Here is an 18040-nt window from a genome sequence, read left to right on the forward strand (position 1 = left end):
GGGCATACCGTAAAAGAAAATTGTCTCTGCTAGCTTTTATTGCTTGATAACTGCGATGATTATCATTGGGCTTCCCAGATGGTGCTACTGGTAAAGAACCTGCCTGTCAATGCAGGAGACATAAGAGACCCGGGTTTGATCCCTGTGTCGGGAAGATCCCCTGGAGGAGGGCATGGAAACCCACTCCAGTATTCTTGCCTGGAAAAGTCCATGGACAGAGGAGCCTGGAGGGCTACAATCCATGGGGTGGCAAAGAGTCGGACATGACTGAAAGGACTTAACACATACACAACTGCAATGATTAACTCCAATACTATTTGTCAATTTTAAATATTAGGCATATCCAATCAAAATCATATCAAAGCTATTTTTTTAAAACTTGTATTAAGATAGAATTAAAAAAAAAAAAGATAGAATTCACGTAGAATTCACCCATTTCAAGTGCATGATTCAATGGGTTTTAGTATTCCAAATATCTGCAACCATCACTATAGTCAATTTTAGAATACCACAGTCACTTCAAAAAGAAAGCCTGGACCCCTTGGTTATCCTCTGTTACCCTCCATCCTCTCCCCTACAGCCATAAGCAACCCAGAAATCTACTTTCTGTCTCTATAGGTTTTCCTTTCCTGGATTTTCATATGAACAGAATCATACAGTATGCGTTTTTCTTGTCTGGCTTCTTTCTTTGATAATACTTTCAAGGTTCATCAATGTTGCAGCAGTGTCAGTACTTCGTTCCTTTTTTAAAAGCCTGGTTTATTTTTTATTATTAATTGGAGGATAATTGCTTTACAATATTGCACTGGTTTCTGCCATATATCACCATGAACCAGCCATAGGTATACGTACGTCCCCTTCCTTGTGAACCTCCCTCCCACCTCCCATCTCATCCCACCCCTCTAGGTTGTCACAGAGCACCAGATTTGAGAAAAGTCTGACTTAAAAAATAATTTAATTATTAGTTTCATTTTAGTGTATTTTGAATTAACACAATGACTTCGATGAAAACAGGGTTGAAAAAGTCAACAAATATTTGAAAACAAGACTACTATTGCACAATCAAGAAACTTGTAAACAGGTAAAATGTTTAACCAATTAAGCCAATTAAAATCTAAAGTTAAATTTTTTTTTGCTGTTCAATTTGAAATTATTACTTATGTTTTAGATAATTGAGTACTAAAAAATTAGAAGTTTTAAATGAAAGACAATTGTTGTAGAGCTTGCTACCTAAACAACATTCATTTGCCCCCCCCACTTCCTGATAGAATCCTGGTTGTATTCAAGTATTTATCCTCCTTCACAAAGTCACAGACTTTAGAGGACACTGTGTCCACCCCAAATTCCAGAAGGTCAATCCTTAGGTCCCAACATTCTAGCTGATGATGGGTTTAGAAGTTAACAGGTAACCCTGTTCTGATCATTGAGAAACGAGGGGAGGTCTACTTTGGGACCTCCAGGAAAGGACTCCTCATGTCTTTGGAGGTTTAAAAAATAAGCCCCTTTCAGTCAGTAAAAATTTCTGTGAAAGGACTGACACCTGGAAGTGCTGCTGCATCCCTGCCATAGCCTAAGGATGAAGGCCATACGCAGAAGAGAGTGAAACCAAAATACTTATTCAGAAGCAGAGCCAGGGAGGGTCACCTGGAGTTGTTCCCCTGTGGACATCTTATAAGAAAACATCACTGTTCAAGCCAATTTTTTGTTTGTTTGCTTTTCTTAAGGATTTTATTGACAGAAAAAATAAAGAAAAAATTACCAATATAAATTAAAGTGATCAGTTTTGATGTCCTGCATTTACTGGTCATCATTGTCAGGCTGTTAACATACTTGTTCAAGACGATTTGAATCAACATTTTTTTTCCTGATAATTGTAGAGATCATAATAATATACAACCAATAAAATATTGAAAATATCCTTTATTTTGTATTTTTCTTTAGTTTTAGCTTTATATAAAATCTGTTTTTATTCAATGTTGAATCATAAGGAAGATTGGCAAGTGACAGCAACAAGAGAACGACCCGGTATTAATAGAAAGAATATGGAAAAAAATTTAGTCAAATGACCATTAAATCCATCTCAGGAAGAAACCAGTTGCAAAATTAGTGCCTATTGACTTAGAGGGTCCAAGCTTGGGGAAAAAAAAAATTAATCCCCTAAAACATTCCTTTAAAAACTATCACAGAAAAAAAAAAAAAAAACTATCACAGTATTAAGAAATACTATATATATATAGTATTTGAGAAAAAACATGTATATTCCTTAGCATTTTAACACAATTACAGTTCTTAATTTTTTTCCTAATAAAGATTAACTTTTTAGTAAATATATTTTCAAAAGTAATGTTAATAGGTTAAAATGCATCAAGCTATATAAATTAAGATTTTTGCACTTCACTCAGGCTTCCACTGTCGCTCAGCCAGTAAAAAATCCACCTGCAATGTAGAAGACCTGGGTTCGTTCCCTGGATTGGGAAGATCCCCTGGAGAAGAGAAAGGCTACCCACTCCAGTATTCTGGTCTGGAGAATTCCATGGACTGTGTAGTGCATGGGGTCACAGAGCTGGACATGACTGAGCACTTTACTATTTGTATGTATCAATATAAAAGTTAAATGAGGTTCACAGGCAACAAAAGAAAAAAACAGATTTGCTGAACTACATCAAAATTTAAAACTTTTGTGAACAAAGGGCACAATCATCAGAGTGAAAAAAAAAGTCCTAGAATGGTAGAAAATATTTGCAAATATATTCAGAATATACAAAGAACTCTGCTGCTGCTGCTGCTAAGTTGCTTCAGTCGTGTCCGACTCTGTGCGACCCCATAGATGGCAGCCCATCAGGCTCCGCTCAAAAACAAAACAACAAGAACATTATTTTTTTAAAAAATGGGGAAAGGACTTGAATGACATTTCTTCAAAGATCATATATAGATGGCCAATACGCACATGAAAAGATGCCCAGTGTAAATAATCATCAAGGAAATGCAAATCAAAATCACAATGAGCTACCATCTCATGCCCATTAGAATGACTTGTTGCTATTTAGTTGTTAAGTTGTGCAGATTCTTTTGCGACTGCATGGACTGTAGCCTAGCAGGCTCCTCTGTCCACTGGATTTCCCAGCCAAGAATACTGGAGTGAGTTGCCATTTCCTTTCCCAGGGGATCCTCCCTATCCAAAGATTGAACCTGAGTCTCCTACATTGGCAGGTGGGTTCTTTACCATTGAGCCACCTGGGAAGTCCCATTAGAATGACTACTATTAAATAAACATAAGAGTTGGTGAAGATGCAGAAAAATTTGGACCATGACTGTCAATGATAATGTAAAATGCAGCAGCAGCTATGGGAAAAAGTATAGCAGTTCCTCAAAAAATTAAAAATAGAATTATCATATGATATAGCAATTTCACTTCTTATATACCCAAAAGAACTGAAAGCAGGATGTTAATGAGATATTTGCACACTCATGTTCACAGCAGCTATTTCTAAGAAACAAGACACTGAATTAACTCAGATGTTCATCAACAAATAAATGGATAAACAAGATGTGGTGCATACTGAAGGGGATCAAAACATGTTATTTCAAAATATGCTGCTTTAGCATATTGATTATTTTGAGCTGAAGGTAACTAACAGGAGACACAGTAGGGCTCTCTGCCCTCCCCATTTCTGCCTAAAAATATGGCATAAATTTCCCCTAAGAAATGTACTCTTCCAGTACCAGGAAGAAGAAAACATTCTTACCACTGGAGATGAAGCATAGGTGCTGAGATAAGCCTGTTACAAGCAAACCTTACAAAACCACCTGCATCCTCCATTAGCGTCCCCCATGTACTTCCAAGTCACTTTCCCACAGTTACCATCCCCAGAAGCCCAACCCCTTTCCTTTGTCTAGTCAGTTCTCCACAGTTACAACCCTTTATTAAAATAGTATATAACGTCCTGAACGTTTCTTTGGGGTTTTCACTTCTTTTCTATGAAGCCCCGTGCGAAACATAAAAAATATTAACATCAACTAAATTTTTATGATCTTCTCCTGCTGACCTGCCTTTTGTCAGTTTAATTCGCAGGCCCCAGCTGTAAATACCAAGAAAATAAAGGAAAAATTATCCTTCTCTACAATTTATCCAACAGACTATTAGCCTTAAAAAAGAAGGAAATACTGACACATGCTACAACACGAATGAAACTTAAGGACGTAATACTAAATGAAATAAACCAAGTCACAAAATAAAAAATACTGTATGATTCCATTTATGTGAATATCTAGAGTAGTCAAATTCATAGAAACAGAAAGCAAAATGATGATTAACAGGGGTTGATGAGGAAGGGGAAATGAGTCATTGTTTAACTGGTATAGAGTTTCAGTTTTTACAAGACACAAAAGTTCTGGAGACTGGTTACTACCATCTAGATACATTTAACATTCTGACCTTAGAAATGGTTAAGATGATACATTTGATGTTATATAAGTTTTACCACAATAAAAAAAAATTTAATCAAATGACATTCAAATATGGTGTTTTATCTAAATTTTTTAAATTACTTATAATTTAATACTTACCTACACTGCTAAGAAACATAGTAAGATACAGAATCCTAATAGATCTCCATCGGCTCTTATAATGCTCCTCAGTTTCTATAATATCCCATTCTCTAAGTGTAAAGAAGAAAAAGGTAGTATCAAGTTAGTTCATTATATGCAAATCTTTCTGTGGCCTAATTTTATTTTCTCTCTCCTAAAGTCATGAAAATTATATGACAGAGGTCTAATTTACCAATAATGGTTTTTACTGTATTAATTCATCTATAAATAAGTATTACATCTTTTAATTTCCATGGATTGTATTTATGCATCATTGTGCATAGAAACTAGGGAGACATGAGGTAGCTGAAACAGGCAAAATATTTTGTGAACCAATTATTTTGTTATTGTTGGCATGCTACAAAACTTAGGAACAAAAGTCTTGAAATTTGCTAAACTGACAAAATGAATAAAGTATATAAAAATAAATAAACTCGTTACTTCAATCTCCTACAGGTGGGACAAATAACTAGTAACTATTAAAAGATAATAACAGGGGTTTCCTGGTGGCTCAGTGGTAAAGAATTTACCTGCCAATGCAGGAGACATGGTTTCAATCCCTGGTTCCAGAAGATCCCACATTCTGTGGAGCAACTAAGCCCATGCTCCCTCCAGAGCTCGGGAGCGACAACTCTTGAGCCCAGGTGCCCTGACTACTGAAGCCTGCACACCCTACAGCCGGTAGAAGATAAGTCACTAAAATGAGAAGCCGGTGCAGGGCAATTAGAGAGTAGACCTCACTCGCTGCAACTAGAGAAAAGCTCAAGCTGCAACAATGACCTAGTACAGCCAAAAATAAATTTTCAATTAAAAAAAAAAGATAATAACTGTCACCATGATGACATGCTCTACTTGATGACATCAAATTAACTTTGCTGTAGGAAACTATTTTGGCTGGATACTTGTAGCAAAATTAATGTAAGTGACACCAAGAAGGTTTGATGTGACTTAAGACACTCCTAGCCCTGAGACCTCCTGAAACACTTGCCTTTGCTCCAACATGAGTTACCAGACAAGTTCTGTTAGTGGACCAAAAAGAGACCAAGGCCCCTCCAGGCTGGGCCAAGTTTTCATATAAGCCTGTGACCTGGATTAAGGGTAAGTATATTAATCATATAGACTACTTTTGTCAGGTGATACATTAGTGTGTGTACTCCTTACATTTTCACATATGCATACAAAAAGAGTTAGCAAATTTACCTTAATATGAGCATTATATTTTCAAAGAATTAAGACAAACATAACAGAAAATGACTTTTTACATTCCATATATCAGCAAAATATACACCATTCAATCCTCACACGGAATTCTGGCTTATCTTTAAAATACTGGGTTACTACCATAATTTTAATGAACTCATTTTTATTTTCTGAAGAACAGAAATCTAATTGATAACCATAAAGAAAAGTATCACTAAAATAAGCCTAAACATTTTCAAATAATCAATTTTCTCAGATCCTATCTAAGTCATAGAAAGAACCAAGAGAAGAAAACTATTTGATTCTGAAAAAAATGTAATAAAATTTTTTGAGTAACTTTGACTTGAAAGTCAGTCAAAAGTCTTTCTTCTTTCAATGACAGCTATCAAATATTAAAGGGAAGACAGAAAATCACTATTACTCTCCATGTAACAATGGATAAAAGCAAAGAGCATCAACGAATCCAAAAATAACTGGTTGGAAGGTTACATGGCCTCCAAGTATCACTTGTCTGGCAACTTACTAGTCAGAAAATGGAAAATGAGCCTTTTTAATTGAGAGATATACCAGTAACCCTCTTAACCAAGTAGTCAAGCTTGGCATTCCCAACAGTGGGATAGCCTGGCATCCACTGCCCCAGACATACTGGGATGTTCTCAACATAAGCCATGGGATGTTCGTGCCAGAAATGTTTGACCAGGATCTACTCAGAAACAGTCCACAAATCCAGAATGTGAGATGTTCCAAAGAAAACAGAAAACTAACCTAGACTTGCCAGAGGACTCAACGTTGGGAAGAACAGAAACAGAAGGTCAGGGGACAGTTTTAGGATGGTAGCGTCAAAGACCTAAAGGATCAAAGTCTGAACATTACTTAGGTATGATTTAAAAAATAATAGCTATAAAGTATATTTTTGGGAAAATGTGGAAAAATATAAGTACAGTGTATATATTTTGAATTAATAGTGTATTTTAGCTGTGGTAACAGTGATAAACTGCCATGTAAAAGAATGAATATGTTTTGGGGAGATGTAGGCTGAAGACTACAATATTTAGGATAAAGTGACGTAATGTTTGCAACCTACTTTGAGTGTGTAGAAAGAAAGATTTGAACAGTGTGGAAAAGGCTAACACTGACAGGGTAATTTGATGTTTATTACACTGTATTGTCCGTTTTTCTGAATTTAAAATGTTTCAAAACAAATATTTTACTTTTCCTTCTTTTCAATTCAAAAAATAAAACTTTGGTGAAGAAATGGATCTTTTTTCCTTGTTGAAAATAGTAGGAATATAGGAGAATATAACTGTCCTTCAATCAAGTTATCATTTTTACTACATTTTCTTAACCTTAATGATTCAACCAACCCTGTCACATGACTGAGAGTAACTTCCCAAAGGCTTCATTCTTGTATCATTAATGCAAAAGAAAATATTCTGCACTTCCAAGGTGACTTAACATTTTGGTTCCTTTCTATTATCATTGCTGTATTCTGGTATTAGTTCTCCACTTGAGACTCTACTTCAAGTAAAATTGCAGTGCTAAGTGTTTTATCCTGTCCAATATTTTCATTTCAAACTATACCTCAAACGGCAGCATGCTTATCAAAGTTGTGACTTAAACAATGAGGAATATACAACATATTGGAGTAAATGGATAACCAAACTTAGCTAGATAAAATTCAACAGGAATAAGTAAAAGGTACCATATTTAGGTTCAATAGATCAAGATCTAACAGAAGGATTCTTGGGTAAGCAGCCATACTTTACTTGCCAAAAAAAGACTGGATTTCCTGAGGGAAAAAATAAAATCGTACCTTTACCAGAGAGCATCTGTGAACTCCTGAAGAGCAAAAAAGAACCCATACTCAAAGAGGATAAGAGAAAGGAGTCTGTGGTCACTGGTAGAATAGTGTAATGATGTAAAGTTAGAGAAATTAAAAGAAAGAAATAAACTGAGAGTGTTTCATAAAGGATCTTCTATACAACCATGAGTGCTAGTAATATCTGTTTTACAGAGATTAGGCTGAAGTTGCAAAGAAAAATTTTAAGCACCTGTAAGACTTTAGGATATTCAACTACTGTCTATATAGGCCAATCTGTCCTACCACTTGTTTCTGTGTGGTCTGTGACCTAAGAATAGTTTTTACAGATGAATACTTGTGATTAATTCCATGACAGAAAACATTAACTTTGAACTCCGATTAAACAAAATGCCAACCTCACAAGAATTCTATTTATCTCACTATTAGACCTGTATTATAAAAAATTGTACTCTTTTACTGTTAAATTTTAAATTTCATTACTGCAAAAATTTTATGGAAGCTTACTTTCTTGTTATCTAAGTATGTATATAATAACTTTGATTTTGCCTCCTGGCCTGCAAAGCCTAAAATATTTACCATACAGGCCTTTACAAGAAAAGTTTACCAACCCCTGTGCTCTTAAACTCTATGGATAGGGTCAGTGGGGATCACTAAGGACTCACCACATCAGTAAATCAGAATCAGCCTTCTTAGTGATGAACAGTTGGTGGTGAAATAGATTCATGTTTTTGCAATTTATTCAAAGAGAACAGGGCTTACTAATTAGTGTTACATCTGTTCCTTTTACTAGGGAAACTGTTTTTAAAGACAGTAAACTTACTGAATTATTTTCAAAATACTCCCTTTTTATTCATAAAAATGCTAAATCTAAATTCAGATGGATAGAACATCTGAGTTTAAATGGAACCTAATGAGCATCAGACTAGTTGAAAATAGGGAAAAGAGTACATCAAGGCTGTATATTGTCACCCTGCTTATTATGCAGAATACATCTTGTGAAATGCCGGGCTGGATGAAGCACAAGCTGGAATCAAGATTGCCAGGAGAAATATCAATAACCTCAGATACGAGGATGACCCCACCCTTATGGCAGAAAGTGAAGAGGAACTAAAGAGTCTCTTGATGAAGGTTAAAGAGGAGAGTGAAAAAGCTGGCTTACAATTCAACATTCAAAAAACGAAGATCATACAGTCCCACCACTTCATGGCAAACAGATGGGGTAACAATGGAAACAATGACAGAGACTTTTATTTTCTTGGGCTCCCAAATCACTGCAGATGGTGACTGCAGCCATGAAATTAAAAGACACTTGCTTCTTGGAAGAAAAGCTATGACCAACCTAGACAGTTCATTTAAAAAACAGAGACATTACTTTGGCAACAAAGGTCCATCTAGTCAAAGCTAACGTCTTACCAGTAGTCATGTACAGATGTGAGAATTGTACCATAAAAGCTGAGCACCAAAGAATTGATGCTTTCAAACTGTGGTGCTGGAGAAGACTCTTCAGAATCCCTTGGACTGCAAGGAGATCAAACCAATCAATCCTAAAGAAAACCAATCCTGAACATTCATTGAAAGGACTGATGCTGAAGCTGAAACTCCAATACTTTGGCCACGTGAAGCGAAGAGCCAACTCATTGGAAAAGACATTGATGCTAGGAAAGACTGAAGGCAGGGGGAGAAAGGGACAACAGAGGATGAGATGGTTGGATGGCATCACTGACTTAATAGACATGAGTTTGAATAAGCGTCGGGAGATGGTGAAGGACAGGAAAGCCTGGAATGCTGCAGTCCACTGTGTCGCAAAGAGACAGACATGACTGAGCGATGCAACAACCATAACAACATTATCGTTTACTTGGACAAAATTGAAGCTAAGAATTAAGTGGAAAAAAAATTCCCTTCCTAAAGTAGATTTATTTGGTGGCTCAGACGGTAAGGAATCTGCCTGCAAGGCAGGAGACCCAGGTTTGATCCGTGGGTCAGGAAGATTCCCCTGGAGAAGGGAATGGCTACCCAATCCAGTATTCTTTCCTGGAGAATTCCATGGACAGAGGAGTCTGACTGGCTACAGTCCATGGAGTCACAAAGAGTCAGACACGACTGAGTAACTAACCCTTATTTGGACAAAGTGACAGAATGTACCCTAAGACTACATCTAACCATAATTCAAGGATCCTTGAATCTACGTGGAAAACTCCCAAGGACTAGGAAGAAGCAAAAATAATGCTAAGAAATTTAAAAGTCACATAGTCCATGCACTCAAGTTCATACACTTGATTAGTAGGAGAGATCTTTAGCTTTCATTCAGAGCTTCTGTGTTCTGCTGCTAAGTCACTTCAGTCGTGTCCGACTCTGTGCGACCCCATAGACAACTACCCACAATTCTATTAAACTTACATATATGATTTTCAAAGCCACAGCAAATTAGAAATCCCAAAGTAAAGCTGGGGGAAGAGAGGTTTGCTGACACCAACAAAAGCAGAGGTTGCCAACAGGTAACAAAAATATGAGGAGAAACAGTTTGCTAGAAACAGAATAGGCAGGGGGAAAAAAAAAAAACAGATGTGTAAAGTATGGCACTGTAGAACAAATCAGTATAGAAGCGCATAGTCACAAATGCTTCATTAAGCCCAGAGGACGTCACTCTATTACACTATACTTCCGAAGTAATATTCATTTTAATAATCTCAAAAAAAAGCTAAATAAAATTACATTTCATATATTCTGTTTAGTGGATCGGGGATTCGACAAACATTTTCCACAGGCTTTCAAACGAAGTGATTTTTAAAAAAGGTTTGGTACTTAAGAGGGACAAAAGAGCTAAAATTAACACGTTTGTAGACAGCTGAAGCTTACCTGTGAACTTATTGGTTAACTTACTGTGATAATGATGTATGTATAACATAAAATGATACTTAACTTCGTATTCCTAAATGTGAAAATACATACTTGATTGCGTAGTAAGAAACAAACAATTCTGAACCACAGTCCATAAACAAGGGTCAAAATACACCTCATCACCTAAATGCTTAAAAATTAGTTATTACTTATACATTTGGCATAGGACAAAGATGAGTTCATCTTAGGTTTACTTGCAAAAAAGTATCATTATCAGGCAATCAGTCAAGTGACTATTAAGGCCAAGTACCGATTAAAACAGCGTGAAACGTATACAGTGGTCGGTTCTGTAATGGGCCAATTGGTTGCTGCATCACCAACGGAGCGAAAGTACAAGAAGCAGTTTGCATTTCTCTAACACCTTCACCAGAACCCGCCGGCTCAAAGGTGCTCCGCAACTCGATGCCCTTTCTAGAAAGTGGCAGCGCATCTTGCAATCTCGCGCGACTTGCCGCCGGCTGCAGCCGCTCTGGCACCCCTTATTTTGCCCACTAAGCCTGATGCAGGGAAAGGCGCCAGTTCCAACTGCGCAGGAGAGTGAGGGGAGCCTTCCCCCAACATCCGCTCACCTGCTTCCGGGTGTCCTGTCCCCTAAGAGCGGCTCCTGCTCAGAATCAACCGCTAAACTCGCCATAGTTAACAGCTCCCACAAGGCTTGGGGCCAACTCTCGCGACAACTCCTGCTCCCTCCCTTTCAGGACGTCCTGAAGCTGTCAAAACAGGCCGGCAAGTGCGCGGGCACGCCAGACGACCAGAGAGGGCGGAGCGCCCCCGGGTCAGAGGCGGGGTCACGCAGGCGGCGGGGCGGTGCCGAGCTGATGATGGGGGTTAAGGGCGGAGCTTTAAGTCCTCATCCTCCTCTCGAGTCCGAGCCTCTCCGCCTCCAGGGAGGGTTGGGGGCGTGTCCGAACAGCCACTCTGCCCAGCGTTCATCCTCCTCCCTACACGGCTCTGTCGTCTACCTCTCGCTTCTCAGTTTCTGGGGAGACTGTTGTCACTGCGTTTGGGGCTCAGAAGGACGGCGAGTCCCAGGAGCCTAGGGAACCGTGGCGCTGGGAGTCTCGGCCAGCTGGACAGCAGGCGTCCGCCAAGCGGCCACTGAGTGAGTAGCTGTTCCAGGCCGCGCTCTCCAAGCCTCTTGCAGCGCTTGCCTACGTGCCAGGAGGCAAGTACCGAGAGCGCAAGGCTTGGCGGGAGACTCGGGGGTCCCGGCCGGAGTGAGGTGGGCTGGCGGGCTGTCCCTCCGCCTGTGGAAGGTGGAAGTGTCTACGCGCCGTGGTTTTCTTTGCTCGGCTAACTTCAAAGGCACCTTATCCGTACTGCCTTATTAGGACCTGGAATGGAGATGAGGTCCAACTGCTCCTCAGATTCGAACCCTTTGCAGCCTGCGTGGACTGGGGGCTTCAGCCTTGCAAGAGGTCACTCAGCAGAGTCTGCTGCTGTAACCTGGGGGTTAGAAAAGACACAGCACCAGTTTGACAATGACCAGCTCTTTTCATCACAAGGAATATGACAATTTTAAGAAGTATGTTATGGGTTGTTTTTGTTTCAGTAGATCATGGTGCTGTTTCTTTCCTGGCGCTTACATGTTAACATCTTACCCCTACAAGCAGTCTAGTAAGCTAATTGGTAGCAGCAGTCATGTGTGTCACAATTACCTTGTTATTAGCACTAGATACATTCTTATGTGATTTCATCTGATCACAACAGTCCTATGAGATAGGTAAAGCAGACACATTTCTACTTTACAGAGAACTAAGGCCTAGAGAAGTTAATAACTTACCCAGAATCACTCACTGAAAGTGGCAGAGTTGGACCCAGATTCAATTCTTTTGATCAATATTTATGAGCACTTATCCTGTGCCAGGCCCTGTACTAGTTAATGTGTTGTATGGTAATATACCATCACTTCTGATCTTTGTCTTGTTTGTGACCTTGTGTGTATCCTGTTAGACACATTCCACTGGTAAACAACTAAACTTGAAATGTGTTTATTAGTTCAGGATTATCTTCTGAATCCAGACCTGACACTGTGTACTGGATTCAGTCTTGCAGATTTGTTTGTAACAATTTACAAAAACATATCAGATTTCTATGACTGGTTCCAAAAAAGTACATGGGTGAAATTAGTATTTTTTGTCATGATGTTGCTTTAATATATCTTTGACTTCTTTTTTAATCTCTGGAGTCTAGCACAGTGTATGGCATATATACATACATATATATATTTGACAAAGGAATTTTTAGCCAATATTGCACCTAGCAGAATGGTTACTAAATAATATATGTTGAATGAATACTTACTGAATTGCTTCATTTCATCCCTTCAACAATCCTCGAAAGTGGAATTGTCTCGAGCATATAAGGAAATTGAAAGTATGGAGATTAAGTAATATACTTAAGTAATATGCTTAAGTAATTAGCAATAGAACTAGAATCTCAGAAACACAGGACTCTTGACTATAAAGCCCGTGCTTTTCAGCACCAGTCTTCCTATGAAAAAAATGTAAAGAAGAATCTTTTCCCATATCTCTCAAAATATTTCAAAATAGATTATCAATTTTTATATAAATGAAATAATTATCTATTATGTATTAGGCCAGCTGTTATTCCCTTTTTATAGTTTAAGGTGGCTTACTCAAGGTCACACTGCTAGTGGAGGAACCCAGGTCTTCTGACACGGCTGTTTTCCATTGTTGCCTCCAAGTGATGACTTTAGATGGCAGAAGTACATGGAATGAAACAACTGATGAAATGTAAATAAGCTCTGTGTATTGTACCAATTAAAAAAAAAGAACAAATCATTTCTTAGGAAACATACAACACTCAAAGTAAACATTTTTTAAAAATGTTTAAAAACCTAATTATTTCTTTTAAAGCCCGTGGAAAAGTAGAACTAAATTTGAAATTTGATTATTTGCTGAATGTTTCACATAAGCCTATGAGACAGTCTGCCTGTTGGATTTCCCTAGGTGACTGCTTAGAATAGAATACATAGCAGATAGACAGCTAGACTAGATACCCCTCCAAACAAATAAATAAAGTTGTTTTTTTACTCTTCTCCAGTCGGAGGAGCCTGTTGGGCTGCCGTCTGTAGGGTCGCACAGAGTCGGACACGACTGACGTGACTTAGCTGCAGCACCAGCAGCAGCAGTGTAAGGTTAAAAGGAATTAAATTTGTCAAGGTAGGGTAGTAAATTTTAATAGAGGATATCAGGTGTATCTTAACTCCAGTATAAACTGCTACTTCAATTTGTGTTGAAAATAAGTTATTTAAAAATGTAAAAATTAAGTCTAGATTTTTGTGGATTAAAGTTCTTATACATGGTGTTATAATTTCATGTATGCCTTTGAGATATGTGTATATCAACCATTTGAAGATAAATGTCCAGAAACAATTAGGGTTGCATTTAAATGCTTATGTACAGAGTGATAACAGATGAAAGTACTAGATGGCATAATAGATGTTGAGTGTGATTTAGCAATGGAGCACATTTCTAGGAAAGACTTTTCATTCCTTGGCACTGTGCTAGAACTTCTATTTTTGTTTCACTTTGTTTTTCTTTTTTGCGTTGGCTATATAAAAGTATAGATGACAGTTGTGTCAGTCTGGCTTGATACACACTTGGAAAGTGGGTCCGGTTTCTGCAGAAGCTCACTAATGTCAGTCGAGGGCTTTAAAAAGTATCTGATGTGGCTCCAGATGGTACCTTCTCATGGTAAATGGGAGTTATCTTTACCCTGGGTTTGGATTAAAATCTGTTTATGGTGGCACTGGATAGCAGTTAGCCCTGCTTGGAAAAACCTACAAGTTTAGAGCATCCCAGAAAACTTGGTTTTTTTATATCGTTCTTAGGGATGAAATGGGGTTTAAGATCTTGAAGAAGGAAATGGCAAATCACTCTATTTTTGCCGGAGAACCTTGCTGGCAGGCTACAGCCCGCAGGGTGGCAAAGAGTCCGACACCACTTAACAACTGAGCTTTTAGTGTAACCCCAGAGTCCCAGAGGGCTTCTAGGAAGAACCCGCCTGCCTAATGCAGGCGATATAAGAGACGAGGGTTTGATCCCTGGGTCAAGAAGATCCTCTGGAGGAGGAAATGGCAACCCACTCCAATATTCTTGCCTGGAGAATTCCATGGACAGAGGAATCTGGCAGGCTACAGTCCATGGGATTGCAAAAGAGTTGGACACTTTGGACTTGGCTACTAAACGGCAACAACAATAAATATAGTACTTTACAAAATATTTGAAGAGTTCCCTTTTCTCAGGTTCATTTCCATTCTTTGGGGGTCTCCCTGGTGGCTCAGATGGTAAAGAATCTGCCTGCAATGACAGAGACCCGAGTTAAAATCTCTGGGTAGGGAAGATCCCCTGGAGAAGTGAGTGTCTACCCACTCCAGTGTTCTTACCTGAAGTGGATAAAGGAATCTGGCAGCCTATAGTCCATGGGGTCGCAAAGAGTTGGACACCACTGAGTGACTAACACTTTCACTTTCACTTTTTCCTGTTCTTTGGCAACTTTCTACCTTTTCTTTTTTTTTTTGGCCATGCTGTGTGGCATGCATTATCCTAATTCCCTGACCAGGGGTGGAACCCATGTCCCCTGCATTGGAATCACAGAATCTTAACCACTGGACCATCAGGGAAGTCCCTGCAACTTTCTACTTTTGTGTGTTTGTTTTAGCTTGTTTATCTGTTACCAACTCAGAAGAATATGATGTAGAAAAATGGGTTGTCTCACATACTTTTGTTACTGTAAAACATGAGTGTTGGGATTTTGTTCTTTTTTACACTAACTTGGAATATGCATATTGCTGTTGATGGTATGGATGTAACAGGAAGATATGGACCATCCTCCCCCATTCTTTTCCTGCCACTGTAAAGAAAGTAAGTAGTCTAAAATACTTGCAAAAAATTGTGAAGTCCTGTGTTGTAATGACATGCCATTGTTCTCCTACAGTGTGATAAATGTACACAAAAATGTATCAATACTATTTTTTGAACAATTCCAGAAAGATCCAAAGAATAAAATAATTAAAATTATCATTTATCACTCAGTATTGTCTTTTCTATATGCTAGAGTTGCATATCTTAATATATAGAGTTGGTCTCTTAAGCAACCCCATGGACTATACAATCCATGGAACTCTCCAGGCCAGAATACTGGAGTGGGTAGCCTTTCCCTTCCCCAAGGGATCTTCCCAACCCAGGGATCGAACCCAGTTCTTTGCATTTCAGGCGAATTCTTTGCCAGCTTAGCTACAAGGGAAGCCCTTATTTGAAATATGGAACACTAACTCAGAATTTTGCTATTTGGTTAAAGAATAAACTGTTCCATTTGCTTGACCAGCTTTTTTTTTTTTTTTTTTTTCTTTACAGGGTAAATGTCAATATGTGTAGCCTTTGATCGCAGTTCCTGGGGTGGAGCTCCTAAAACTCTTGAAATTCGCTGAATGATAGGAGTGTCTTTATGCTAATGAGGTGACTCAAGGTGGGGCCCTAGATAGATTCAGGACAGTTTCTGCCTGGACACCAGAAAGACCAACTATTTGGTCTACCGCAGCTGGGTATACTCAGCTCAACTCTAATGTTAATCACCCACAGATTAACACCACAGGAGTTAGTGCAGTTCCCACCAGTTAAAGGTTCAGTCCTCCAGATGCCATTGCTTCCAATGCCAACCACACTTTTAACTGACTTGGCTATAGGGAGTTCCTGTGACCACTTGGGTTAATAATTTGCTGGAACAACTCAAAAGAACTACTTAAACCACTATATTATTCTTCTTCTAGCTTCTTAATAAGGGATACAACTTGGCAACAGCCCCATGAAGAGACAATTGAGGCAAGTCATAAGAGGGAGTGTGAAGTTTCCATTTTCTTTTATTCCAGAGTCAGTGTGCATCATTCTCCAACACAGGTTCATTAACCAAGAAGCTCTGCCATGCCTCAGTGTCTGTAGAGTTATCATCGGGGTCTTCATGATTGATTGGATCCTTAGCAATGTGATTCAGTGCATCTCCGGCTCCTTACCTCTCTTGGAGGTCAGGCTGGCCCGAAGTCAGCCCTCTAATCAAATAGTTGGTCTTTCTGGTGTCCAGGCAGAAATTATCCTGACTCTATCTAGGGCCCCACCTCAAGTCACCTTATTAGCATAAAGACACTCCTATCATTCAGCGAATTCCAAGAGTTTTAGGAGCTCCACCCCAGGAACTGCGATCAAAGGCTACACATATTGACATTTACCCTGTAAAGAAAAAAAAAAAGCTGATCAAGCAATTTAAACATAAACTTTATATACTTACATGATTTTAATAATTGCACTAAATTAGAAAATATATATGATGACAGCATTTTAGAAGCCAGTTTACCTTTTATAATTTGTTTAGTGAGTAAAAAACAAAATGTTATAAAAAAAAAAAATACTAAGATGCAATGGTCTTTATTTTGCTTTGAGGGATTTTGTTTGTTTCTCTGGGCAGGTGTTCTTGAGTGAATGGAAATATATAAATGTGATTTAGACAAACTTTCAAGAGCTCACTTGCTTATAGACAGACGTTTATTCAGATCTATGCAATTTGTGTGTTTTCCTGTTGGTGGTACAGTGAGAAGATGGTGATTGTCACCTCTGGCATTGAGAGCCATGAGGGTGTCAGCCCAGTCATTTTACTCAAAGCCTGAGATGTACAATTGGTTTCTCCCCTTGTGACAGTCTCTAAGGTAGCCCTCCTGTTTACTTCTTTGGGTAGTCCCCTCCCTTTGAGTGGGCGGGACTGTATAAGACTTTATCTTGTCAGCACACTCACTCTCACTGTCCTGTTGGCCTTAAAGAAGTAGACTTTTGTGAACTTGCTATGAAGAGAGCCATGTGGTAGGGAGCTGTGAGTAGTCCCTAGCAGCTGAGGCTGGCCTCTAACTGAGCAAAATAATGAAGCTGAAATGAATTTTGTTAACAACCTGAGTGAACTTAAAAGCGGTTCTTCTCCATTCAAGCTTCCAAATGAGAATGCAGCCCAGAAAACAACCTTGATAAGAGTTACATGATACCCTGAAGCAGAAACCCAAGTAGCCTGTGTTCTTGGAACTAATCCTCAAGACAGGGGAAGTGAGAAGACAGAGGGTGGGGGCAGAGGGAGGGGAGGGACCAACTTGATTCAGAAGATTTGTTTCTCAGATTCTTTTATTTAAAGGTCTTAGTGAAGTCTTCAAATATTTAAATTACACAGTAGTGTTTTTTGAAGAGAATAGTAAGAGCCTTGAGTTCTGTTCTAGGGTCAATAGAATTACTTACTAGGGTCAAATGAATTATTTCTGCTTACTGAGAAAGTTGTTAAGAGGAAATTGTCAAGTTTACTTCCTCTGAAAAATTTTGAAGAGAAACTATCAAATCAAATCAACTCCAACCTCTAAAATGGTTTCATATTTTTATGGTAAAATACACATCGCATAAAATTCACCAACTTAGCCATTTTTAATTGTATGGTTTGGTGGTATTGGGTGCACCTGTCACCACCATCCACCTGTAGAAT

The 18040-nt window shown here is 38.6% G+C and overlaps 2 protein-coding genes across 4 annotated transcripts in view; one reads left to right on the forward strand and one right to left on the reverse strand.

Annotated features, from left to right (window-relative positions):
* The window catches only part of MFSD8 (major facilitator superfamily domain containing 8), a 37483-nt gene extending 26189 nt beyond the window's left edge, over window positions 1-11294 (reverse strand). Inside the window, exons 1-2 of one of the 3 annotated variants that reach the window (XM_025268042.2) lie at window positions 11080-11294; window positions 4567-4658 (exon numbers count right to left, since the gene is read on the reverse strand). In XM_025268042.2, the coding sequence (XP_025123827.1) occupies window positions 4567-4658; window positions 11080-11144 (157 nt within the window). In that variant the 5' untranslated portion in view covers window positions 11145-11294. Of the gene's footprint in view, window positions 1-4566; window positions 4659-5117; window positions 5307-10760; window positions 11042-11079 lie in introns of those variants that run through there. The other 2 variants (XM_025268043.2, XM_044930415.1) reach the window with 2 other exon arrangements.
* A 128-nt stretch (window positions 11295-11422) lies between these two features.
* The window catches only part of ABHD18 (abhydrolase domain containing 18), a gene marked incomplete in the record, with an annotated part of 37266 nt that continues 30648 nt past the window's right edge, over window positions 11423-18040 (forward strand). The window contains 1 exon segment of the mRNA XM_045163165.1: window positions 11423-11675.

This window comes from Bubalus bubalis, chromosome 17 (genome assembly GCF_019923935.1).
Source record: "Bubalus bubalis isolate 160015118507 breed Murrah chromosome 17, NDDB_SH_1, whole genome shotgun sequence".
Classification (NCBI taxonomy): domain Eukaryota; kingdom Metazoa; phylum Chordata; class Mammalia; order Artiodactyla; family Bovidae; genus Bubalus; species Bubalus bubalis.